The 26,944-nt window shown below is 39.2% G+C and overlaps 1 protein-coding gene across 1 annotated transcript in view; it reads right to left on the minus strand.

The window, feature by feature from the left end:
• The window catches only part of cfap57 (cilia and flagella associated protein 57), a 30,043-nt gene extending 3,505 nt beyond the window's left edge, over positions 1 to 26,538 (minus strand). Inside the window, exons 1-17 of the mRNA XM_041783756.1 lie at positions 26,266 to 26,538; positions 25,807 to 26,120; positions 25,047 to 25,306; positions 24,541 to 24,715; positions 24,310 to 24,462; positions 23,728 to 23,861; positions 23,258 to 23,423; positions 23,040 to 23,153; positions 22,736 to 22,948; positions 15,414 to 15,587; positions 15,133 to 15,294; positions 7,327 to 7,482; positions 7,166 to 7,259; positions 6,890 to 7,080; positions 3,967 to 4,140; positions 3,669 to 3,827; positions 3,319 to 3,462 (exon numbers count right to left, since the gene is read on the minus strand). Of these exons, the coding sequence (XP_041639690.1) occupies positions 3,319 to 3,462; positions 3,669 to 3,827; positions 3,967 to 4,140; positions 6,890 to 7,080; positions 7,166 to 7,259; positions 7,327 to 7,482; positions 15,133 to 15,294; positions 15,414 to 15,587; positions 22,736 to 22,948; positions 23,040 to 23,153; positions 23,258 to 23,423; positions 23,728 to 23,861; positions 24,310 to 24,462; positions 24,541 to 24,715; positions 25,047 to 25,306; positions 25,807 to 26,120; positions 26,266 to 26,422 (2,940 nt within the window). The 5' untranslated portion in view covers positions 26,423 to 26,538. The remainder of the gene's footprint in view (positions 1 to 3,318; positions 3,463 to 3,668; positions 3,828 to 3,966; positions 4,141 to 6,889; positions 7,081 to 7,165; positions 7,260 to 7,326; positions 7,483 to 15,132; positions 15,295 to 15,413; positions 15,588 to 22,735; positions 22,949 to 23,039; positions 23,154 to 23,257; positions 23,424 to 23,727; positions 23,862 to 24,309; positions 24,463 to 24,540; positions 24,716 to 25,046; positions 25,307 to 25,806; positions 26,121 to 26,265) is intronic.
• Positions 26,539 to 26,944: the final 406 nt, after the last annotated feature.

A 26,944-nucleotide genomic window follows, 5' to 3' on the forward strand; every position in this document is an offset into this window, starting at 1 on the left:
CACCAGACGACTAAAAGTCATGGCAGATGGCGAATATTCCTGTATTCCTCCCAGCACTGTGATTATTGTCGCTACAATTCGCTGTCTTTCTCTGTGTTACACTCCGACTTGTCTCCTCGACCGGGCGTGTGTCTTGAAGTCTATACACTCCAAAATTTTGAGTAAGTCACTCATGTCTGCCATCTCCTGGTGTAAAGTGGTAACAGCGCAGACCTATCTCTCAAAAGTACAGAATCCTTTAAAAAATTCCTGAATTCAGACGCTGATCCGGATCAGTCCCAAAATCTAATCCGTTCTTCCTCATGCCATTTCTGACATGTCCTGAAAATTTCATGAAAATCCGTCCACAACTTTTTGAGTTATGTTGCTAACGAACTAATTAACTAACTAACAAACGAACCCCATCACATAACCTCCTTGGTGGAGGTAACAATTCTGCCTCTCAGCTGTAGAGAGCAGGGATGCCAGGTTTTACAGGGTGCATAGAATACACAAGTATGATTTAGCAGCAGATTCAGGCAAACAGAATAAATGTTTGACTTTAATTTTTGACTGAAATGTATTTAATTTCTATGGACTACAACTAACTATAACATTTTTTTGTTTTTGTCAACTACAGCTATATAGAGTAGATATTACTAAAAAATGACTAAAACAAGAGAACAATGAGCCTTAAGTATAAAACTAAAATTAAAAACAACAGTCAAAATTGACACTGAAGTAAAGCCAAAACTACCAGAAACTTGTTTGCTAAGGATGGTATTGCTGTGTTTGATTGGCCAGCCAACTGGTCTGACCTGAACCCCGTTTAGAATCTGTGGGGAAGTATCAAGAGGGAGATAAGAGAAACCAGACTCAACAATATGGACAAGCTGAAGACCTCTCCTGTGCTTCATTAACACCTCAGCAGGGCCACAGACTGATTGCCTACATGTCACGTTGCAATGATGCGCTACTTCATGCAGAAGGAATCGAGGACTGAGTGCATAAATAAACATAATTTTGCAGGTCATGATGGGGAGTTATAAATCCTCCTTTCTGATTGGCATTTGGTAAATTTTCTATTTTGAGATAGTTGGATTTTTATTTTTGCGAGTTTTAAACCGTAGCCATCGAGATTAAAACAAGAAATGTTTGAAGTATTTCACTTTGTGTTTGATCAATCTAGAATACATGGGGGAAATCATGTGGGGAAAAATGAACTTTTTCATGATACTCAAACTTTTTTAGATGCACATGGATTCGCTATTGCAGAGGTATCAGTTGTGATCAAAGGAGGTTTAAATATAACAGAAAATCCTCACATTTCACAGTTTTCTGCTATGTCTTAATGAGGTATGGCTGTTAAATAATGAGACTAAGATAAAAAAGATATTAAAAAAAAAACGTGGTTCACAGTCACACTGAGTGTTCTATATTAAAGGTTGGGTTTTCACACACAACAGCAGTATGTTTCTGGTAAGTGACGCCTTTAGTTTACCGCTAGTTATTGATTATAAGCATTAACTTTAAAGTTTTGGTGAAATTGAACAAAACAGCAGCTGAATCTTCTGGTTCATTAACTGAGGTGTGTGGAGAACACTGTATGTCATGTGCACGTGTGTTTGAATGGCACCAAAGATTTAGAGAAGGCAGAGAGGATGTCCAAGACCATGAACGCTCTGGGCGCCCATCCACATTAAAAACTTCTCATTCAATAAATTCATCCAATCGTTCAAAATGATTGACACTCACTTTAAGAATGAAAATTTGAACATAACAGAGTATGTGCCAAAGTTGTCCTAAAGCTTCTGACTCCTGTTTAAAAGGAAACGCCCAAGAAAATTTCTGGAGCATTTTGGAACAAATTGAAAGAAACCCACATTTTTTAGGAGTGATCACATACAATTCAACTCAGATCTTCCAATACCATCCTGAGTAGGGATGGGGATTGTTAATTTTATTGATATTTATACCCTTATCGATACTCCTTATTGATCTGAGTCCTTATCGATACCACTAGCAATGCTTTTTATAGTTTGGTGGTAAGACAAAATCAGGGAAAATATTTAAACTACAAGTGGTCGTAGCTGAGTTAAGTTATAATTCAGTCTGTCACATCTATTTTATATCCATCAAATATAAACACATTCTTCATATTTACAACTGTTTTATTCAAGTTTGTAGTCAAAAACTACATTTTCCCATTTTTATTGTGACATTTGAACATATAACATATCTCAGAAGGACGTTACGTCACAGTCGTCTGATTAACTGAGGTTACCTGAACACATCATATTTTTAGTCTTTCAGCTGTTAAGTTTGCTAATTAACTTCAATTTTGCCAAATTCCATCAGATTTCTACACTGGATTAATATTTTTAACAAACAGGACTTGCTACAAAGTTTGGGAGCACTTTTCAGTGTTTATCTGAGCAGCTGAAGAAGAAAACAGTCCTGAAGCAGCTGAAATAGTGGCCTGTTACTCCCAGCGCTGGTGGATATGATTGTATGCGACTCGCAGGCGGAGGCTTTTGTTCCTCAAGCTGACATGGTGATGCACAATACTGATGTCCTTTTAGTTTATGTTCCTCTTGCAAGAACTGATGTATTTTTTACACCTGTCATATCTTAAATAGATGTTACGTCACAGAGCCTGTGAGACTCAATAGCATTATCGATGAGCTGAAATGCTATTGATTTTCAGGTATTTGAAAAACACAGAACCGAGTCCGTATGGACCCGGGTTTCGATCCCCATCCATAATCCTGTGACAAAACTGCAGTCAAAGCACTGGAAAACACCACTGTCACCAAGGGCTCCAGAAGGGTCAATGGTGAATCAACACCATTACAAACAGGTTCTAGAAAAACTGAGAAAAAGCCCAAAGAAAGACACCACAACTATGGAAAAATAGTTTCATTCTTCATCAGGACAATGCTCCAGCTCACACTGAGCTCTCAGTAAAGCAGTTTCTGGACCAAAAAACAAATCAGTGATTGAACTCCCTATCCACCTGATCTGAGCAATGTGGGACTTTTTCCTTTGCTCAAATCTGAGCTCAGAGGAACACGTTTAGAAGTGAAGGAAAGAACCAGAGAGGTTCTGAGAAGACCGACTGCACTGCTGTGATCAGTGGAATTAGTCTTGTTTTTTAACAGCCATACCTCATACAACCAAAACAGCGGTTTTAACAATAACCTGTCTTTTTAATACCTTTATTTTTTTAACAAAACCAGTAAAAAGACAAAAATCTCCATAACATGGATAAGCCTAACTGTAACCCTTTCTGTAAAATGCAAGCACTAAAAATGTTTTCAAGCCTTTACAGATACAGACCAGATGGATCCGCTCTTTTTTTTCATTGATGTCATCTTGTTGAGGCTCAGTCTGTTTCTTCAACTCACTTAACTGATAATCAAGAACAAACTTCAACTTTTCCAGTTCCTGGTTTTTCTTCTTCAAGTTGGATATGGTCTTATCCTGTCAGTGGGAATAGAGTTAAAGAACCAAGTTGGTTTCTGTTGACCTTTATCTTAAAAATCTTTTTAGAGGACAATGAATAGATGTTGTAAAGGCATTGTGTTATAGTCATGGGGCTGTGTGGAAATAATAAATATCTTTTCTAATTTGTTTCTAAAAATCTAATCTGGATAAATCTTAAGTGTTAAAGTCCTGATTTTAGGCACCTTTTCCTGGTTGGTCTTTTCGTGTCCAGAGATCTGCTGCTTCAGCTCCTCAATGTCACCCTCCAGTGAGCGGATCAGTCCCATCAGCCTCTGACGCTCTTGCTTCATCTTGTTTATTTCTGTGCACTTTTCATCGATCTGTCTCTGCAGTGTGAACACCTGTGAACATACCCACCAAAAGATATCAAACAGGATAAAAAGAAGAGGCTAATGGGTGACGTCATCAGAAGTGAAGTGAGCAGAAGTCTGGATGAAATTCTATTATTAGATTTCAGTGAATAGCAGGAGCTTAACTCACTTTTTGTGAAACAATGCCAGTTTCCTCTTTCAGATTTGTGTTGAACTCTTTCTCTGTGTGCAGTTTCTTCTGATACTTGATCTGGATGTCATGGATTTTCCTCTCCTCATCCTCTTCTACTTGTCTCAACATCTCCTTAAACTCTCGGTTCTGCAGCTGTGATTCCTCCTGACACTGGATCAAATAAAATAAGTTATACTCGAAAGTTAATCTGGGTTTTAAAAAAATCTGATTCTCCAATACAGATCAATTCTCATTTTTTGATTAAGAGATAGATTCCTATAATCTAGAGATTTATGTTTAAAGGGGACATATTTTACCCCTTAAAACAAGTTTATATTGTTCTTAGAGGTCCCCAAAACATGCCTGAGAAGTTTGTTGCTGAAAAAACACTCCAGTATTAGATTTTTGCATGTCTAGAAACCCCTCTGTTTCAGCCCTGCTCAGAACGAGCTGTTTCTGTGTCTGTGGCTTTAAATGTTAATGAGCTGTCTGACTCCGCCCCTGACCACACCCCTCTCAGGAAATGGATGTGGCACTCATGATGTTACAATGTTACAGACACATTCATCAAAAGGTAAGGACCTGACTGGGATTCCAACCATCAATCTCCCAGACAAAAGTCAGCAGAGTAACCCACTGAGCTATCCAGCACCTCAGCTAATGAGAGGAAGATCAGCAGACGAGCATGGAAATTTCTTCCAAGTGGGGAGGGTCAACCAAACCTGGGGGCAGGTGCTTACTCCCCACAACATCATGAGGGAAAATCTGAGAACGGCTTGGTTCAGCACACATTTTCTGAAAGGTAGGGAAAGAGAGGGTGGAAGGAATGGATTTTTCTGGTACTTGAGGGGATTGTGGACAGGCCAGGGTCACATATTTTTGTTAGAAAAGCCTGAAAAAGTGATTTTGTTCTCTTTAATATAGGCCCTCTCCTTCTCCTGACAGCTTGCATAACCAGTCTCTGACTGACATTTATCAGGTTTAGGGGCAATCGCTTTGTTCACATAGGGCCAGGTAGGTCTGGATGGACCTTAATAAATGAAATTATTATTTAAAACTGCTTTTTCTATTTAATTGGATTCTTTGTCTAACATTAAAATTTGTTTGATGATCTTAAACTTTGAAGCATGACAAATATGCAAAAAAAGAAATCAGGAAGGAGTCACAAACTTTTTTCACAGCACTGTAGATTTTTTTTACCAAGTTAAAATATTATAACATTCATAACACCATGCATAAAATGTTGCACATTTGTTTTTTAAATCAGTGCTGTGGGTTCAGTAACTTAACGAGCATACAGTTCTGCCTTTGCACACACGTCAAATATCATACAGCCAGACAGCAGTGAATGCCAGAGACAGATGGATGTGCTCATCCTAATTAACAATAGTTTACATATCTAATTTGGTCATTTCTAATTTTATTAATTTAACTACAACAGATTGAACTTGGACTTACAGCTAGTGACTTTTCTTTGCCTTGAAACAACTGCACTGAGGGCACCACCAAACTGCAAACAGGCCATCAGGCTGCATTTTAGATGTAAAACTAAAAAGGAAGAGCCAAGCTGGAAAAAGAATGGCCATATGCAAGATGTGCTGTATGGAGGTAAAATATCAAGGAAATACAATTAGTCTGCGGCCCATTTTTCTGAAAACTCTACAATAATAATAATAATAATAATAATACAAATAATAATAATAATAATAATAATAACTCCCTGAAGGGAAATTCATTTCTCTGGAGTCTCATCTGTTTATGGTAGAATTATATAGTCTGATTGCTGAGGGTAAAAGATCTTCTATATCTATAGATATATGAATAGTTATAGTTCTATTTCCAACTGAAGATCTTTGAGCAAAACAGGTTTTGTAACTAAAATATCCCTACATAAATTGATATCAAATGGAATCAAATCAAATTGGGACCTTGTGAATCAGAATCAAACTGATTCATGCAACCAGTAGTGAAACTCTGCCTTATTCTTAAAGATCACACATTTTACCCTTTAAAACAAGTTGACATTGTCCCAGAGTTCCCCAGACATGTCTGTGAAGTTTGTTGCTGAAAAAACACTCCAGTGTTTGATTTTTGCATGTCTACAAAACGCCTCTGTTTCAGCCCTGCTCAGAACTAGCTGTTTGTGTTTGTGGCTTTAAATGTTAATGAGCAGTCTGACTCCGCCCCTGACTAAACCCCTCTGATGAAATGGATGTGGCTCTCCTGATCCTCCTCTTAGCGGGCAGCTGAGAGGAGGGTCCGCAGAGGAGGGCAGGACTTTCTTTCAAGAGGGGAGGGCCAACCAACCATGGGGGCAGGGCTAACTCCCCACATGACGACATGAGGGGAAAATCTGAGAATGGCTCATTTCAGGACACATTTTCTGAAAGGAGGAAGAAGAGAAGGGAGGGATTTTTCTGATTCTTGGGGGGGATTGTGGACAGGCCAGTGGCACATATTTTAGTTAGAAAAGCCTGAAAAAGAGTGATTTGCTTAAAGGCACAGTGTGTAAAATTGGGACTATCAACATCTAACAGTCAATTCTGGAGTGTGATGCTCATTTCTCTGGTGATAACTGTGGGAACCAGTGAAGTTTAAAATCAAAACATGCTTAACTGTTATTTGGCTCCTTCTATGGTGACATAGAAACAGGCAAAATGCAAAAATCCAAGATGGCAGCTTCCTTAGAGGGGACCCTCCTTATGTATGAATACAAGGCTTATTCTGAGTTAATTCAAAACATAAATTTAAAAAATGTGTTATCAGATGTCAACACTAATTTAGATCAATCTACTTATAAATGTTATGTTTCATTTTAACCAAGCTTGTTTTGCTAAATGCTACTAGGCTAAATATTACACACTGCACCTATGACCTTTAACATGTCACTGAAACTCTACCAATCCTCCTACTGACTCACCTGAACCAGGAGTTGAGTCTTCTCCTGAAGCCGGGACTGATAGAGCTGCCTCACTTCCTCCAAGACTTGGATTCTGCTCTCCTCTGCATCCTTCAGTTGCTTCTTGTATTCTTCCTGCATTCTTTCATATTTCTGCTGAAAATCCTGGTACCTTTGGTGCTCCACAATCAGCTTCTGACTGTAGGATAACTCTGGTTGACAGACAGATTTATTCTTGTAGAAAAAAAGATGCACTATTTCTGCATTGTTCTAAAACTGGCCCTGCACTCTTCTTACCTAAGTCCTTCAGCTCTTTTGAGTGGTTCACTGTGATCTCTGCAGAAGTCTCTTGGTGCTCAAGTTCCTGCTTTTCCATCTCTGTCTTCATGGCCTACATGTACAGTACATGTTAAAATAAAGTTATACAAAAATAATTGTCTGGTGGATGATCATCAGACCTGTTGCACTGCTGTCATAGATTCTATTTGCCAGGTAAACTTGTCAGAAAGTTCCTTTATCTTCTCATTGCAGTTAATATCCTTCAGACGGAGTTGGTACTCGTTCTCCATCTGCAGCTCCTCCAAACGCATCTTAAGCTCTAGCATGTTCTGAATCTGAAACACAGGCAGAAAGAAACACAGCAGATGCACCTGTTTCCAAGCATAATTGTCCTCTCCATGCCAAATATCAAGTTTAGTAAGATCAGCTAAGGTAAACTCAAAATGAAAAATGTGTCTGAACCTTTTTATCCATTCATTAAAACACACATTTAAATCAAACACACACACACACATAAGCATAAATATTCTTTAAAGCTGGGTGTGCACTGTGATTTTAGATGATTCACAAACAAATTTCACACTTGGCAGTTTCATTTGGAAGTTGTGCTGACTTGTGTAATCATGCATTTGTCTGTCATGTAGTATGCAGGGGGACACGATGGCACAGGCCAACCAGCAGCTACCAACTGTTGGATCCCGACACAGGTGTGTGATGCTACTACACTCTCTGTGCCACATTCTCTGCACAATGCACAATATCAAGAGCAGAATGCCACGTGTACCCACCAGAGAAATAACTGAGGTGAAACCTGCTGTATGTGCATGGATGAATATACCTACACGCTAAAAAGAGAAGAGAGTCAAGCTTTGCTTATCTTCTACATGCAAGTTCAAAGTGGCACAACTCAGCTTTACAGGTTATGGGCCCAGTTAGCGAGTTAGCTTTTTGGAAGTAGTTAAACGCCAAATACTATGCGGCCACTTCTGCACCCCAGCTGGAGATAAGCGAGTTATATCCTGAGAAGATGTTGTGGGCAATCACGTGGGAACTGATGAAGCTAACAAGACAGCAAGTGAAGCATTTAAGTTCAGGCAAATTAGGTATGTTAGCAGTATGGCTAACAGAGCAGCTTATGTTTGACAGCTCTTAGCACAAGTATGAACTTTAGGAAACGAGATTCCATGGTTATTTACACATTCTAAAGCTGAAAGAGACGAACGAGAACGAGATCCCACAAGTGATAGCTGAGAACAGCTGAAGACGGAAGGAAAAATGTTGACTGTTAAGCTGAGCCAGTAGACTGGTTGATGCCACAGATAACAGCAGGAACCTCTGAAAATACTTTTTTTTTTTAACCTTTATTTAACCAGGAAAAGACATTAAAAATCTCTTTTCCAAGAGTGTCTTGGCCAAGACAGGCAGCAACACAGTTACAAAATTACAAACAGACACAAATACACATATCACAACTCAAAACAACAAGCATACATAACTACCTCCAGGATTCAAAACATCCTACATCAGACAAAACATCTGCATCTGCCTCCAAATCATTTAGGATCAGTTTAAAAGCATCCAGTGAGCACAGCTTTCGAAGTTTTAAGTCCTTCTGTAGATCGTTCCAGCTAGAGGGAGCAGCAAACTTGAAAGCCTTCTTCCCAAGCTCAGTCCTGACCCTTGGGACAGACAATAAAATAAGATCCTGTGAACAAAGACCATGAGTTCCTGAATTTTTTCATATAATACAGGTGAAAAGATAAGAGGGAAGCAGACCTGGGATACACTTATAAATTAAAAAGTACCAATGTTTTAGTCTGCATGAAGACAAGGAAGACCACCCTACACGAGAATAAAGCATGCAGTGATAAGTGATTGCCTTAAAACTAGTGATGAACCTGAAAGCACCATGATATACAGTATCCAGCACGTGCAGGCTTTGAGCAGAGGCATGCATATATAAAACTTCACCGTGATCAAGCACAGACAGAAAAGTAGCGGTAACAAGTTCCTTTCTGGCTTCAAAGAAAATGCAGGATCTGATTCTGAAATAAAAACCCAACTGTAGCTTTAACCTTTTCACAAGCTGCTGAACATCAGGAGTAAAAGTCAGAGTGTCATCGATTAAGATATCAAGATATCTGTAGTGGGACACACATTCAATCTGCATCCCATCGAGGGTGCTGATTGCTGGCAGGTTTGGAGGCTTTGATTTTTTTCCCAGACAACAGCATGATTTTTGTTTTGTCAGCATTTAAAACCAGTTTCAAGGCATAAAAAATTAGTTGGATTGTATTAAAAGCAGTTTGTAACTGTATCAAAGCTTGGTCTGGGGTGGGTGCAGAGCAATACATTATGGTGCTGTTGGCATAAAAATGGAAATTTACTTGAAAAACATTATGATTTATATTGTTGATATAAATGATAAATAAAAGGGGACCTAGGACTGAACCTTGAGGCACACCTTTTGAGAGTAAGAGTGTACCTGAGGTAGTTCCCCCAGCCTGCACACATTGTGTCCTACCTTGGAGGTGTTTTTCAAACCAGCCGACTGATTGATCAGACAAACCTGTTAAAATCAATCTCTGCTTAAGCAGCCTGTGGTCAACCATGTCAAAAGCCTTTGACAGGTCAATAAAAAGGGCTGCACCATGCTGCTAATTATCTAAAATAACAGTAAAATCATTAAAAAATTTAAGAGTTGCAGAAATTGTGCTATGTTTCTTCCTAAAACTGTATTGAGATGTTGCTAAAATGTTGTTGTCAAGAAATTCCTTTAGTTGCTCACTGATTAAAATTTCTAAGACTTTGGCCAGAACTGGTAACTTAGAAATGGGCCTATAGTTATTTAAAATGGTGGGATCACCCCCTTTTAGCAGGGGGGAAACGAAGGCAGATTTCCAGAATGCAGGAAAAACATTAGTTGCTAGAGAAAGGTTAAAAATGTGCGCCAAGGGCGGGGCAATAAAATCAGCAACTAATCTTAAAAAATATGGCTCTAAGTTGTCTGGGCCTGCAGATTTTGTTGTATCTGACTGCCTGAGGGCTTTATGTACCTGAGAGGTTAAAATTTCAGCAAAGCTAAAAGGTTGTTTTGGTGAAACCTGACCGACAGGACCCACAAAGGGAGGACTAGAAAGAATATTACTCAGGAAAAAGCAAACCACCAATAATACATTTACGCTTCATTAACCAAGCTATACATGGCAGACTCACAGACTACCTCAGTGAAGGTGGACACTGGAGAACACTATTGCAGCTTTAAGAGAAGCAGGTGAGACCATAAGAATTGAATGGACATAGATATGATCTTAAGAGGGGTCTGGCTGCAGACTGTACAACTCTGATGGACCATTCGTCTCAGACGGCATCTCTGTGAGAACAAAAATACACGCCCTAACCCTAAACAGTTGTGTTTAGGGTTATATATATAACCCTAATATATATTGTGTATATATATATATATATATATATATATATATATATATATATTGTGTATATATATATATATATATATATATATATAAGTTCTTAACAAATTTATTAGACCACCCTAACCCTAATCAAAGTAAGGTTTATGCCACAGCTGCTCTAAATTAACAGAATTGGTAATTACAAAATCATTTTTTATGTTTCTGCAATGGTTAATACACAAATATGTAGAAGCTCTTGAACCCAAATGATATTTTTAATGCTAAAATATAATTATTACTGTTATCCATGAATTTTCAAATTTACTGCTTTACAAAATAACCTGAAAAAATAGTAAAGCACATTATTATTTCTTGATTAATATGTCAAATTATAGTTATTTACTTGCATTCCTGAACAGAAAAATTATTTTTAGTGGATGAATGTTATGTTTGATTAATTTCTGACTTCTCAGAGAAGCCCAGGGAGCCAGCTCAAATTTGGGTGAATTCAGTTTGAAATTCCTCATTCCTGTTCAAAATGGAAAAATGTGGAGAGCTCACTGAAAATGAAAGAATCCGCATTAAAGCACTTCATGATGCCTGGATGGTCTTTGAGACAAATATGACAGGTGGTCTAATACATTTGTTAAACACTGTTTTATATATATATGTGTATATATATATATATATATATATATATATATATATATATATATATATATATATATATATGTACACACACACGCTAGAGCAGGAGGTAAGCTTCAAGAGAAATGACTCAAGACTAGGTTAAAACCTAGTATGTGGCTGACTGCAACGATCTGGGATGCCTGTTAAAATACCTGACTGAAATGTGTGTCTTTGCAGAGTGATTTTGTCATTGTTGTCATTTTTCTTTTACTTATTTTTAGCCAAATTTATCATATGTGGTTACATAAATTTATACAGCTACATGGTGTCCTCTCTCTCTGTCCCTCTACTCTGTGTGTGTGGAGATGAAGCCCTGAGCAACGTCATTTCCCCTCCCCTCCTGCTTTTCTTTTATCCCATCTGATTGGTTGAAAGTCATAGACCAAAAAAATGCACCGACACAGCCACAGCCCTTGATGATGGTGAGTAGGAAAATATCCTCCCTTAATTCTTTGCTCTTTTGTGCTGACCTCACTACAAGAATTGCCAAAAACCCCTTCTCTGCGCAAGCCAAGCTTTAAGTGTGGCTCTCTGCTCTGGTTTAAGAAGAACAGTGGTCCAGTTCCAAGTAAACTGCTGCGGTCCTACAGCAACATCCAAGATAACAGCTAACGTCATACAGTACCGGACAAGCCCACCGCCATGATGGGAAAGCCATGCCGAAACAGACCTGGAGCAAAAACATTTTTTTTAATGTCACGAAAAGCTTTCAGTGTGGCTCTCAGCACTTGCTTGGATCAAGACACATTGTCCACTTCAGACTAGGGCTGGGTATTGTTGAGAACCTCACGATTCAATTCGATTTCGATTCCTTAGGTTACGATTCGATTCGATATTGAACGATGTTGATTCAGTAAGAAGTAGAAATACACAACCTGTTGACAATTTTTTATAAATTATTTTAATGCCCACGTGAACATATGTGGTAAGTCACCTCATATTTTTGAGCAATAAAATATCTGAAAATAAAAATTTACACAATATTAACTTATTTGTGCATACGGAGTACAAAAATTAAAACATGACAATTCTGTAAACACTGAAAAAGTAAAGCGCATGTAAAATTGAATAAAATTTCTTTCCTCTTGGAAATTGTGATAAACCTCACATAACATGGTTATGGTTGGTTGTTGTTTGGTTAAGCACGGCCTCCGTCCATACACAGCGACCCCCACTGGCCAGGAGGTGAATCGATTCAGAGGATTTGCTGAATCGATATTGTATTGGGGGGGATATTGCAATGCATCGATTAATGGATATTTTTATCCACACCTACTTCAGACAACACTGCCACTGCAGCTCAATCCCAGCTAATGACTCCACTAGCAGGCCTTGTATTCAGCCACTCACAACAACTAACCCTTTTCCCATAACTATCACACACTCATGCTGAAGCAGCTTGGCAGAGGAGCAACATCGTTTTCTATCGCAGCAAGATTTCAGTGTGTTGCTCTTAGCGCTTACTGTAATGAAGAAATGTCCAGTTTTGACAAAATTGCTGCTGTGGCAAAATCAGAGCCGACTGCTCCACTAAACCCTCCACTACAACCATTCACACAAGAAACCCTTTCCCCCTTAATTATCATGTCATGCAAAGGACATCAGCAGAAGAATGAAAACATCTTTCCCACTTGAAAAGCTTATAGGGTTGTTTTTAATCCTTAAGTCATACAGAGATGTGGCCCAGTTCTATTAAAACAGACGCAATGCTAAAGCTATATCTGAGATATTTCCAGCATTGGGGGCAGCCATTAGAAGGCTGTCAGTACAACTAGACCCTGCCATAGTGTGACTCTGTATGAATGGCTCTATTTACCACAGTAGAGGCAGCTATTACTGACAGCTTTCAGTACAACCAAACCCAACTCTGGTACGACTCTGAAAGTAGGATCAGTCAGTCACTCACACACAGACAGAGCCATCTGTAAGGCTGACCTCAGGGGTCAGCCAAAAAACGGGTCTAAAAGTGTATAGTGATGCTGACTGGGCATCGGGCACAACAGACAGATATTGTCATGACAGGATATTGTTCAAAAAATTAGAATATCAAGAGAAAGTTCAATATTTTTTGTCACTCATTTCAGAAAGTGAAACCCATATATCATATAGACTCATTATACATAGAGTGAAATATTTCAAGCCTGTATTTCTTGAAATGTTGATGATTATGGCTTACAGATCATGAAACCTAAAATTCAGTGTCTCAGAAAATTAGAATATTACATAAGATCAATAAAAAGATATTTTAAACAGAAATGTTAGGCTTCTGAAAAGTATATTCATTCCTATGCACTTAATACTTGGTTGGGCCTCCTTTTGCATGAATTACTGCATCAATGCGGCATGGCATGGAGGCGATCAGCCTGTGGCACTGCCCAGGTGTAATGGAAGCCCATGTTGCTTTGATAGCGGCCTTCAGATCATCTGCACTGTTGGGTCTGGTGTCTCATCTTCCTCTTGACAATACCCCATCGATTCTCTATGGGGTTCAGGTGCTGGCCAGTCAAGCACAGTAACACCATGGTCATTGAAGCAGCTTTTGGTACCTTTGGCAGTGTGGGCAGGTGCCAAGTCCTGCTGGAAAATGAAATCAGCATCTCCATAAAGCTTGTCAGCAGAAGGAAGCATGCAGAGCTCTAAAATGTCCTGGTAGATGGCTGCGTTGGCTGTGGACTTCAGAAAACACAGTGGACCAACACCAGCAGATGCCATGGCAGCCCAAATCATGACTGACTGTGGAAACTTCACTCTGGACTTCAAGCAATGTGGATTCTGTGCCTTTCCACTCTTCCTCCAGACTCTGGGACCTTGATTTCCAAATGACATGCAAAATTTACTTTCATCTCAAAAAAAAAAAGACTTTTGACCACTGAGCAACAGTCCAGTTCTTTTTCTCCACAGCCCAGGTAAGACGCTTCTGACGTTGTCTCTGGTTCAGGAGTGGCTTGACACGAGGAATGCCACATTTGTAGTCTATGTCTAGGATTCATCTGTGCTCTTGATGCGCTGACTCCAGCCTCAGTCCACTCCTTGTGAAGCTTCCCCAAATTCTTGAATGGATTTTGCTTGACAATCCTCCAAGGCTGTGGTTATCCCTGATGCTGGTGCACCTTTTCCTACCACACTTTTTCCTTCCACTCAACTTTCTATGAATATGCTTGGATACAGCACTGACCTTCTGTGGCTTACCCTCCTTGTGGAGGGTGTCAATGACTGTCTTCTGGACATCTGTCAAGTCTGCAGTCTTTCCCATGATTGTGTAGCCTACTGACCCAGACTGAGAGACCATTTAAAGGCTCAGGAAACCTTTGCAGGTGTTGGAGTTCATTAGCTGATTAGGGTGTGACACCATGACTTTTCAAAATTGAACTTTTTCACAATATTCTAATTTTCTGAGACACTGAGTTTCATTATCTGTAAGCCATAATCATCAACATTTCAAGAAAAAAGGCTTGAAATATTTCACTCTATGTGCAATGAGTCCATATAATATATGAGTTTCACTTTCTGAAATGAGTGACGAAAGATTTTGAACTTTTTCATGATATTCTATTGTTTTGAGATTTACCTGTATGCCAAGTACCTTTGAACACCATGTGGTACTTGTGGTACTTGTAAAACAAATAACTGACCAGTTTCATGTAGTTGATGGCAAGTCTGGACCTCCTCTTTTTCTCATTTAGTTTTTTACTCAGTAACTGATGCTATCTAAATTGTAGAGAAGAAAAATTCTGACACAATACTTACCCACAAGTATACTTGAGTAACAATTAAATAGCTGATTTTTAAAACTACCAAAAAATAAGTACAAGTACACAAAAAGCTACTGGATTATAGTAACTTGATTAAATGCAACTAGTTACTTTACAGCCTTGCACAGACCTTCTCCTCCAAGTCAGATTTGGTGATAAGAACTTCTTCAGAGTGGGTGATCTGCCTGTTGCTCTTCAGTCTACGGCCTTCTTTATCCAGGATCCTCCATATCAACAGGCAGCCATCCTCAGACACAGTGAGCAGGAACTGTTCGTCAAATGTGATCACCATCTGGACACATTTTTCTTAGTTACATAATGGCAGATATAACTGTTTCTAGGTTGTAATTCTCAAAACACTTTAGTTTTAAGGGTGAATGATTACTGCTTCTCTGTCACGGTTGGACCAACCTTAGTGACAGGGCCACAGTGGGCCTGGTACATGACCCATTCCCTCTGGATGGGTAAAGGGTACTTAATGGCTCTGACAGTTCCATGAGAGGTTCCAGTGAAGACGACCTTGCCAGTGTGAGACACCACCACCGCTGTGTGAGCTACTTCATCACCAGGAACCTCCTTAAGGACCTGTGGAGCAAAGACAAGTATATTCATCTGAGAAAAGAATCATTTTTTAAGTTCATAGACATTAACTTCAAAAACTTTATTTCACCCAATGGGGCAATTCATCATGCAGATGCATAAAACAACATACAAAGCACATGAAAAAACACATGACAGCACATAAAAACTACAGCACAAAATATACACAGAAAATGCTAATGCTAACAGTAACCACTGCTTGATTATAAAGTGCACCGTGGTGTGAGCAGCAGTCAAATGAGTTCATTTTATGTATTTTTTATTTTCCCTTATGTTCATGCTTCATGTACACTTTTATATGTACAATATCAACCTGCCCGGGACTACGGATAGAAATTAGCCTATGGCACAATGTGGCACATTAATGTGTACTGTCCCCTATAGTAAGGGCAGAGCCTTTGAAAAAAACTCAGAGGGTGATTTGATGAACGCTTCATCTGTCACATCTCTATGTGCCAATCAGAGCAACAAAACACGTGATGTCAAAGATGTGTGCCGCAACCAAGGAGTAAACTCCACAGAGAACTACAACGCGAACCATGGCGACTATAGACATGTAAGAACATGACTTTTGTCATTTTTGAAAAGAGAACAACTCACTGCTGTTCTTTGTTCTTTTAACAAAGAAATGTTGTCAAGTTCTGATAAAACCAACGCTAACGCAGCATCCACACTAATCTCTTCTGCCAAAATTGCATTGGCCTCTTGTTGCTGCTTGCTTACGTCATGACTCCACCGGACCCAAAAGTACTGCCCCTTACTTCTGATTGATCCTGTCACTTGCTGCGTTTCCATCACCTTTAGAAATAAGCAAAATCTAAAAAGCACAAAAAAAAACTGGTAATGGAAACACCTCAATTTTGAAAAACCTCTTAAAAATCCTTAAAAGGTTTTAATGCTCTCATGAGGAGGCTTTTTGGAAGTTTCAAAATAGAAATATATCGCAAAAGTGCAGTGGAAACACTCATCCGCATTTACAGGTCACAGGACGTAACGAATGGTGTGGACAGAAGGGGAGGCGAGACTTTTCTTAACATCACACTTAAACCCTTATACCTGGCTTTTGCCATACAAACGGACTTTGCCTCTGAACTATCATCCGTTGCCTCTCTTTTGTTGAAAATTGTCAAGGCAACCGCTGTAGATGTAATCATAACCATACCAACACACAACAGGTTTTGAGCATCCAGCTTCCTCACATCGGAGTCTCGCGAGATGAGGTTTTATAAGAATTATGAGGCTCACGCCCAAAACTCCCTTCAATGGAAACAAGTTCAAAGGGCAACTGTACTTAGTCAAAATTAGAAATATATCGCTTTTATTTTGCAAAAAAAAAAAAAAAAAAAATGGAACACGACTACTTTCTTATAGGGCCCAATCAATTCAGATGGGAGCTTTGCAAGATGGATTCGCCAGTGAGCAACACAGAAACAGGTGAATCCATCTGCTTTGAAAGGTTATTTAAATCTTGCATCCCTCTCCTATGAAGTATTTTTTGGTGCTCTGTATGAAGCCAGAGCTCTTCATTAGGAGCCACAGTAACTTTGTAGATCTCAGGGTGACCACAAGAAAATAACATCTTCACCCTCTAACTGTAGCGTCGAACCAATACAATGCTGCACCTATCCCTCAGCAAGCAGCAACCTCCAGTCCTGAAAAATGAAGCCAATGCAGAAGTGCAAAAAAAAAAGCAATACCACGAGTGTCCACTTGAGGCTGGCTGCAGGAACACCGGAAGTTCCATACACAAAAAAAGCTGTTTTTACACAAGATAAACTGGTTTACAGCCTGGTTGAAAAGGTCATGCCTTTCATTTGCTCCTGTCTTCATGTCCTCTCACTGAGAGCGGAGAGTCACTGACACAGAAACAAACAGAAACGACAACAACAAGCTGTGGGCTCAAGCTGAATAAACGTGCTGTCTGTTGGCTGTCTGCTAAATGCTGCTCTGTTATATCATACTTCAGAAATTTTGCCTGTATTCTGACCATCTGCTCTCCTCTTAACTGAACATTTCTCCCTTCAACTCTGTGGCCTCAGCATCTACCAAAGATTGCATATTGGCGACAAGCGCACTCACTTCATCCTCAAGTCCCACACAATCAATAACTTAAAGGAGGAGCGAGTCACTCTGACACCAAAAAGTTTTGGGGCTTTTATTCAGACGTCCAGGGCTAAAGCCCATGTAGCCACACCCTAGCTCTGCCAATGGCGTGTCTCAATTGATTGTGTAACAGTTACTAAATATTTATGTATAATTGATTATGTCTTTTTTACTCAAACATATATCATAAGGCTAGACTGAGGGCTAGTTGTTCGGCTCTGGAGCTGGGTGAAAATTCATTCAAAAAAATTAGTGCTGTTACTTGATTAAAAAAATGTATCAAGTTAATCACATCCCTATGCTGTGATTAATCATGATTAGCCAGCATTTTTTTGAAAATAGTTTAAGTATATTTTTATGGTTTTAGATTTTTACAGGTTGTTATTTTCACATTTTATTTTCTATTCTTTTATTTCTATGAACAGGACATTGAAAGTGCTGATCTGAGTCCTTATCAGTACAACTATTGATACTTTCTATAGTTTGGTGGAAAGACAAAATAAGGGCAAATATTTAAACTACAAGTGGTCTTAGCTGAGAAGTGCTTGAAAAGCTATGATTCAGTCCGTCACATGTATTGTATATCCCTCAATATAAACACATACTCACACTGTATCAATTTTTTCCATTTTTATGACATTTGAACACATAACATATAGAATACAGTCGTCTAATTTTCTGAGGTTACTTGAACGCATCATGTTTTCCGTCTTCAGCTGGTAAAGTTCTAACCTGACATGCCACATGGATTTGTTTCACACATCCAACTGGGAAAGCTTCAATAGGAAACGTTTGAGAAAAGGCAGAGGATTTGAAAAAAAAACTCGGAGTGTGATTGGATGAACGTACTATCACATCTCTAAGGGCCAATAAGAGCAACAAAACAGGTGACGTAGCCGCTATTGAGCTGCGCGTGCACAGCCACTAAAGCCCGTTGCAGACTGGGAGCGTGACGGGCGCGTCTCAACCGCGACACGCGTGGATTTTCAGTTTGATTGCATGTTAACAAGTCAGGGCTTTCAGACTGCCAGCATGAGCGCGGCTGATACGCACGGCTCAGGTGCGGAGAGTTCAGAGATTCTAGCCTATTTTTTTCCGCGGCGTGCGGCTGGTGACCATAATAGACAGGAAAATGATAAATGAAGCCATATTTACATCACTGTGGCAAATATGCACATAGAATATGTTTACAATGTGTTTCTTGATAACCCTGAGGAAGGCCACAAGCTTAAATGCGCCTGTTTGATAAAGCTGTTCTCTAAAGATCTACTATTAATGAAACTTTCTGTCTCCACACTGGTGGAATATGTCACGGGAAAGATAAACACCGTATGAGTGCTTTTCTGGTTTGTGCTTTTCAAAGTAAAAGCCCGGTTTAGTATTTCTGTAGAGAAACTCCGTTCACTTGTACAGAATGCTTTTATTTTGAATAGTTCCTGACAAACTTCCTCGATATGCTAAATCAATAAGCATGTAGGGGGGTTTATTCAGGTAAAACTCGTGAGGAAGGACAGGGCTTTGAGAGCAGGAAAATGCGGCTGACACGCAGCAAACTCGCGCCCTGTGTGAAAGCCGCACCGGCAGGAGCCGGAGCTGACAAGCGAGACACAGGCAAGCAGCAAAACACGCTCCCAGTCTGAAACGCAGATTTCTACTCTGGATTAATATCGTTAACAAACAGGACAGTCTCAAAGTTTTGGAGCATTTTTTTCTGAGCAGCTGAAGAAGAAAACTCTCCTGAAGCAGCTGAAGAGAGTGGTATGAGCGTGACCGTATTGTTGTTAGCGTCTTCGCTAACATTAGTAAAGATGTGATTTGCCCGAAGGTGGTACTTAAGCTTCGGTGTGGTTCGGTGTAAAGACAGTTAATCACTGCAGCATGAACCCGCAGTTTTGGTTTTATCTTGACTAAAATTTTCCAGCTTTTTAAAAAGAAAATTGCCGTTAAGCAGACCTGGGTCTGTATCCTCACTCATCACTGCTGGCTGTGTCTGACCCTGTGACCTCTTCACCCCCAGGAACATAAACATCTGTGCTGGAGGACTGCGGGAGCAACTTGTGGTCAAACTTAGTCATGTGATTAAATTGTGTATTTTTTTTAACATGTTAAGGTTTCAAGATTAATCTCTGGCGTTAACACATTAATGTTAACACCCTAAATTAATTACTACAAATAAAACAATATTCTCTTAATTTCAATGTTTAACGCAACAAACTGTCACAATTTTGACCTTTTTTTTTTTTTAAGAAAATGGAATTACTTTCTTCACAACAAAACAAATTCACATTCAGCTAAGTAAACTATTTCAATTTCAGACATATGAAAGAGCAAGGTAACATAAATTCAATATTCCAATGGTTTCAATTGAATATTCTTAAATCAAATCAAGCTCCACCCATGTTTAAAAAATACATAAATAAATGCCTTTAAAGTCCGTCCAAAATGGGTTTCCAGGGTCCATTAATGTTCTTGTCTTTCCTTTTCAAAGTTGATGAAGCATTGCTCACTATTCTCCAGCAGTATGTCTCAGTTCACCTGTATCATGTCACACAGGAGTGTCCACACTTTCTGTAGGGTATTGAATTGGTATTGAGAAGTTTGCTAGCATCAGCACAACTGTTTAAATTGTTGGAGTTAATTGTAGCTTACCAGAGCCAAAGTAAGTGATATTTTCCAAAATCCAGTTTCCAGTTATTTTTCACTTTTTTCTTTTGCTAAAGTCAGTTTGTTGTGAAAGAAGGTTGAGTCAGGTTTCCATCTGTGAATGTGCTGCTACTGCTCTCAGGATCAGTTGGTGTGTGAGAAGTGGAAATCAATGAGAGGTTGACTAGCAACAGGTGAGCTGCACAGAGGGAAGGGGGATGGGTCAACTGTGAAGGCTGTTTGTGATTTGTGCGCTGGGATTTTGACTGGCAGGTATAGTATCCAATGGCTGATAAATGGTCATGAACAAGGAGGAGCCATGGCTTGGCTTCAAAAGCTGTTTGAGCCTGCCAATTGTAATTAGATGACTGATGTCACACAGGCTTTGGTCAATTCTTTCCACAGTCAAGAATCCAAAGCCAGCATGAAGTGAGACTCTGCTTAAGGAACATCAACCCAAGGAAAGCAGCAGGTCCAGATAGTATAGCCAGCCATGTCCTCAAGGACTAGGCAGACCAGCTTGCAGTAGTCTTCACTGACATTTTCAGCCTCTCCCTATCAACATCACTGATTCATGCTTCAAAACTTCTACAATAATTCCAGTACTTCAGCAATCTGTTTTTACATGTTTGAATGATAGTAGGCCTGTAGCTCTTAATCCCTTGCCTGCTAAATGTCTGGAGAGGCCGGTCATGAAACACATCCTAGGTGCCATACCGTCTTCCTTTGATCAGCATAAATATGCATACAGGCAGAACAGATCAACGTGAGGATGCTTTTCATAGACTATAGTTCTGCTTTCACCACAATCCTTCCAAACACGTGTCCCGAACAACAACAAAAATAACATAATTTAATCATATGACTATGACCACAACTTGCTTGTTAGTAAGATAAAACCAAAGCTGTGGGTACATGCTGCAGTGATGAGCTGTCTTTACACCGAACCACACCGGAGCTTAAGTACCACCTTCAGGCAAAGCACATCTTTGCCAATGTTAGCGAAGATGCTAACAACAACATGGGGTCAAGTCATGGTCATACCACTCTCTTCAGCTGCTTCAGGACAGTTTTCTTCTTCAGCTGCTCAGATAAATGCTGAAAAGTGCTCCAAAACTTTGAGACTGTCCAGTTTGTTAACAATATTAATCCAGTGTAGAAATGTGTGATGGAACTGGCAAAATTGAAGTTAAATAGCAAACTTCACCAGCTGAAGATGGAACATATGATGCATTTAAGCAACCTCAGTAAATTAGACGACTGTAATCTATATGTTGTGTTCAATTGTCACATAAAAATGGGAAAAAAATTTAATGAGAAACTTCAACATATACAGTGTGAATATATATTTATATTTGAGGAATATGCAATAGATGTGACGGACTGAATCACAGCTTTTTAACTCATCACTACTCAGCTAAGACCACTTATAGTTTAAATATTTGCCCTTATTTTGTCTTTTAACCAAACTATAAAAAGTATTGATAGTGGTACTGATAAGGACTCAGATCAGCACTTTCAATGTGCTGTACATAGAATTAAAAGAATAGATAATAAAACACTTGACTGTAACAACCTTTAGAAATTTAAAACCATAAAAATACACTTTTTTTAATTGTTGTGATTAATCATAATCACATCACTATGCTGTGATTGATTAACTTAATTTTTTAATTGATTAAGAGCACTAGTATAAATATGTCAATATATAAATTAAAATAACCTAGTAATTCAAAAAGTATTTATCAATAGTTTTTTATTCACTGAAGACCTTTTGGAAGGAGGTTGCAGCATTATTAACAACTTACTTTTTAATTTTTTTTATTATTAACAACCTAACCATGACTTCAAAACCGAGGTACGTACCAAACCAAAATTTTTCTGGGTTTTGGAGATTTGCAAATCATTGCATTCTGTTGTTATTTGCATTTTACACAGCGCCCAAACTTTTTTCTTTTGGAATTTTGGGTTGTAAACACAGAAACTTAATCCTGGGCTGGTCCAAGCTGAAAACTATATGGATGAATACTGTTGTACAGAAGAACTTTGCATAAATGTTTTCGATTGATGACTGAATTGTATGAAATTGAATGAAAGATTTAGAAAATCTTTCATACCATCAGCAATTAAACTTTATAATTCCACTGTAAACAGATGAGAGAGACTCCAGACAATTGAATTTCCCCGCAGGGATAAATAAAGTTATTGTATTGTATTAACTCATTTCCAAGTGCATGCATCCAGCAACTGCTATTGAAGAATAATTGTTAAAAAGCTCCAATTTACTTCAAGGCTTTTCTTACTACTGCTATCTACTTTATAACTGATGACTCAGCATGGGGAAAAAAAACACAAAAGAGACAATGTCATATGTTGTTGATAATGACCTGACAGTCTTGGATCTCTTTCAGTGTGAAGTCTGTCCCCACAGCCAGGATCGTCTTATAGTCTGAAGAGAAGCAAACACCTGTGAAGTTGCAGGACTTGAGGACACTCTCAGACTCTCTCTTGCCAGTTTGGATGTTCCACTCATACACTGCACCATCCATCCCACATGATACAAGCCTGCTGTCATCCAGACTCCACTGAATGCAATGCACCTGCATAAAAAAAGTTTGTATATTTTTGTTGAAGTGCCAACTGTTTCTTTCAATACCATTTTATTCATGCTGTATCATATGCATAAGTCACCTTTCCATTGTGGCCCTTCAGATTAATAATATTCTCAGAAGAGAAGAAAGAGTAAATGTGGATGACGTTTCCGTTGACAGCAGCAAACATGTGGCCACCATGGCTAAAAGAACACTAAGGTGTGGAGAGAAGATGAAACAGCTTATAATAGCTGAACATATGGCTATAATATTAGCAATATATAAACTGAGTGAAGACAATCAAAACATAAATCACACCTCTCTGCAGCCACGCACAGTGAACTCCTGGAAGGGTTGAATATCATCAATTAGTAGGTTCATCAGCCGTAGTTTGTCTGCAAAGCCCACCAGGATGAAGAGGCCAGTGGGGTGCAGAGCCACGCTGTACGCTTCCTCCTGGAACTCCTTACACAGCTCCAATACCCTAAATGTACATTTAGAGGCATGTTCTTAGGGCTCTGTATTTATTACTTTGGTCTCTATGTTTCTGAAGAACACTGAATTAAAGGCTTAGGTGGAGTCATATTTAATTTCAGCTCTGAACGGTAGGCCTCCAAAAGACAAACTTCAATTCCTTTCAAAACCACGACAGAAATATAATTTTTTCTTTAGCTCTGTTATGGACACCCCTGTTCCTCACATTTATAAATGCAAATTCTTTACACTATATGCCTTTAAAAACTTTTGAAAATAATGTTGTAAAAGACTGGTTTAATTCTGACTCTTACTTTGTTTCATAGTTCCAGATGCGTACAGAGTGGTCAAGAGAACTGGTGGCTACAATGGGCTTTCTATCACAGACGGACAAACCAGTGATTGACTTGGAGTGGAAGGACTGCAGCAGGAACTTAAAATGTTCCTCCTGATGGATATGGTAACAGAATTTACATCTCATTGTCAACAAAAGGATGTAAAATGCACTTTGATTAGTACAGCAAGAGCAGTGAGGAGTGAGGAATGACAAGATCAAATCTTTGAAAGGCTCACTAAACATTTAAATGTTTCTAATACATTGTACTAAAACAAAGATGTGTTTCCAGCTATATACCAACAACAGTATGCTTCAGTGGCAGTTCGCTAGGTACAATGTCTGCACATTTTACATTTAAAGTCAGTTAGTTGTTAAGATAGCTAACGAGAGGAAGGAAGAAGGGAGGCAGTAAAGCTGGAAGGAAAAAAATAAATAATGTTGGGAGAAGTGCTACCATGAAAAACTACCATGCCAACCATTGTTTTTTCCCATGTGGAGAAAATGTTTAATGAAATTCTAATGATATCAGAGTTGGTAATGGTAGATATGATTGTCAGACCTTGTTTGTCTCTACAGAGGACAGGCTGAAGTGGTAAAGCTGTCCTTTGTTTGTGCTGATGGCCAGGGTTTCCTCCGCTGGGCTGATGCACATTGTGTCAATCAACTGGCATTCTGCAGGAATCATCTCACTGCAGTATGGGTCTGAAGGGATCTGGTAGAGAAAATGCACACAATCCCCTCTGAAATACACTGGGTTTGTTGTAGTTTTGCTCCTGTCATAAACATTTACCTGTATCTCCCTGCTTTTCCTGTAACCATTGTCCTTGTTCCTCTCAAAACAGTAGACAGTGCCAGGCCCAAAAGAGCAGGCAAAGCCCCGAGAGTATGAAACAATGGCTGTGATGTGAGCCACGCTGGGATCTTCTTCCTCATCATTGTCTTCAGTCCTCTTTATATCCAATTGCCTGTGCAGTGAATTCAAAACCCTACAATTGAGGTTCTAAAGCTATTTTGATCATTTTAAATGAAGTCTCCTTTAATCAAAGCAGTTAAATAACAAGCTGTCAATGTAATCCTGATCAGTTTGAGAACAAAGAATTAACTTGCCTGAGTTTCTGGCTCATCTACTAATCTTTGATAGTTCATAATGTTAGATATCATGTATGTAATATTTTGTGTAGCTGTTGAAATCATTTTAACAAATACTCCTACAATTACAAGAATAAAGTATACAATATGCTAAACAATGTGAGGCTTAACAATATTTTTAAAATTTGAATTGTTCCACCTTCTTACCTATGAGACTGATCCTGTCCAGCCTCAGAGGCCATGTTAATCTCTCTTCGCAGCTCTCCAGACTCAGACACTAGGAGCCTGCCTGTGTCTGTCCCAGCAATCACACATGTTGCTGACATCCAGGCATGACTCAGGAAGTTTATGGACTCCACTCTGGAGAAGGTTGTCTGTTTAAGGGCTCCCTCAGAATAGTAGAAAAGCTTAAGCACACCTGTTCCACTCACACAGAGCTGCATGTTGTTATGAGGGTTGAAACTGGCCTGCCGAGGCATTTAAAAAAAACACACAAGGCAAAATATGGTCATGCTCATTGGTGCAGATCACATGCTGCTGTGGACCCACTTAACCCCAATAACAACAATCATCAGTTTTACATTTATTATCATGATTATAAACGTTACAATGAATCAAGGAGCTGCCCCACTTCTATACAACAGCTATCCTCCTTGTTATTGCTAATACCACACAGACTGCTTTAATCATCTACAAATATTGTTGGTATTATGCCATGCTTTGAGTATCTTATTAAGGTCTCTGTCTCTCTGTTACAACACAGTAGGGAAAGATGGCTGCCCTACATAAACCTCACTCTGCTCAAGGGTTCTGTCTGCTTGTAATAACAAAGAGTTCCGTCTAGAGTTCATCTTTCTAAAAAGTATCTTGAGAAACTTTTTTAATGAATTGGCACAATAGAAGAAAATTGATTTATTGCTCAGAGCATACACGCTTATTTCTGCAGGGAGCAGCAAGTAAGACCCACCTGGGTAACAGGATTGGTTGAGCTACCAGTCTTCACTGATGCTAGGACTTTCTGTTTTTCCCAAAGCCAGAGGATCAATGTCCAATCTGGACCACCTGTTTGGCCTATTAGGTACTTGGAGTCAGGGGAGAAAGCCATGCATACAAACCCTTGTGCAGACATGTCTCCGACTGTGAGGACTTTTCTTTTTCTACCCTGTTCGTGCTGCAAGTCAAAAACTGTGATGGTGGCCTTTTCTCCGCTCTCTGATACTGCCAGGTAGCGCCTGTTGGCACTTATGGCCAGAGCCTGCATGCCCCCGCTTTTCTCTGAGCCTGTAGAAACAAAAGCACCGTAGACTATATTATTATATTGGTAAAAGTAAAATAACTACGTTTGTTTGGACCCGAAAGAGAATTATGTTCTCCTTCTAACATGAATAAACGGAAAAGAAAACATCACATCACGTGTTCAGCATACCTGGAAGGAACCTCTGAGATCTTTGGACTAAGTTGTAACACACAAAATTGTTTCCGCTCGGGAAAACGACAGTGTCCTCGTCGACAAAACTTAAGTTGTTACTCACACCTGTCCGCAGACCGAAGATGAAATGAGACTGTGCGACAACAGAAGCCATTTTTAGAGCCAACGACCTGGAAATGTTTAAGTTAATTTGTTTTTTTGAAAGCGCAAACGAGCATCTCTCAGAGCAAAACGAGCTTAGCTTTAACAGCTGGTTAGACGTTGGTTTGATTAGAGTCTGGTCGCTAGGCAACCACGGCGGTCCAGGGTCCGTAACTTTGAGCAGTCTAACGTCATTTCCTGCTTTCCAAAATTAGCCTGCTACAGCCCCGTGTGGGTGAATATTTTCTTTTTTTTTAAATTTAGAAATAGAGATGTGGGTGATTCTCTGAATTTGGTGCACACTGGGTTTTCTGGTTACTGAAAAATATACTACAAAAAATTGTGTTTCTGAACATTGCATCTGATGAAGGACTATTTGAACCTCCGAGAAAATACGTTTTCCCACCTTAGGCATGAAATCCCAAACATTATTAGAAATTTCTTTGTCACTTAGGTTGTTTTAAATTCAACCCCGTAACGGGACAATTTGATTTCTGTATGAGTATAATTCAAAAACATATTCAAACTAATTCTT

Source organism: Cheilinus undulatus, linkage group 3, assembly GCF_018320785.1.
Source record: "Cheilinus undulatus linkage group 3, ASM1832078v1, whole genome shotgun sequence".
NCBI classification, from domain to species: Eukaryota; Metazoa; Chordata; class Actinopteri; order Labriformes; family Labridae; genus Cheilinus; species Cheilinus undulatus.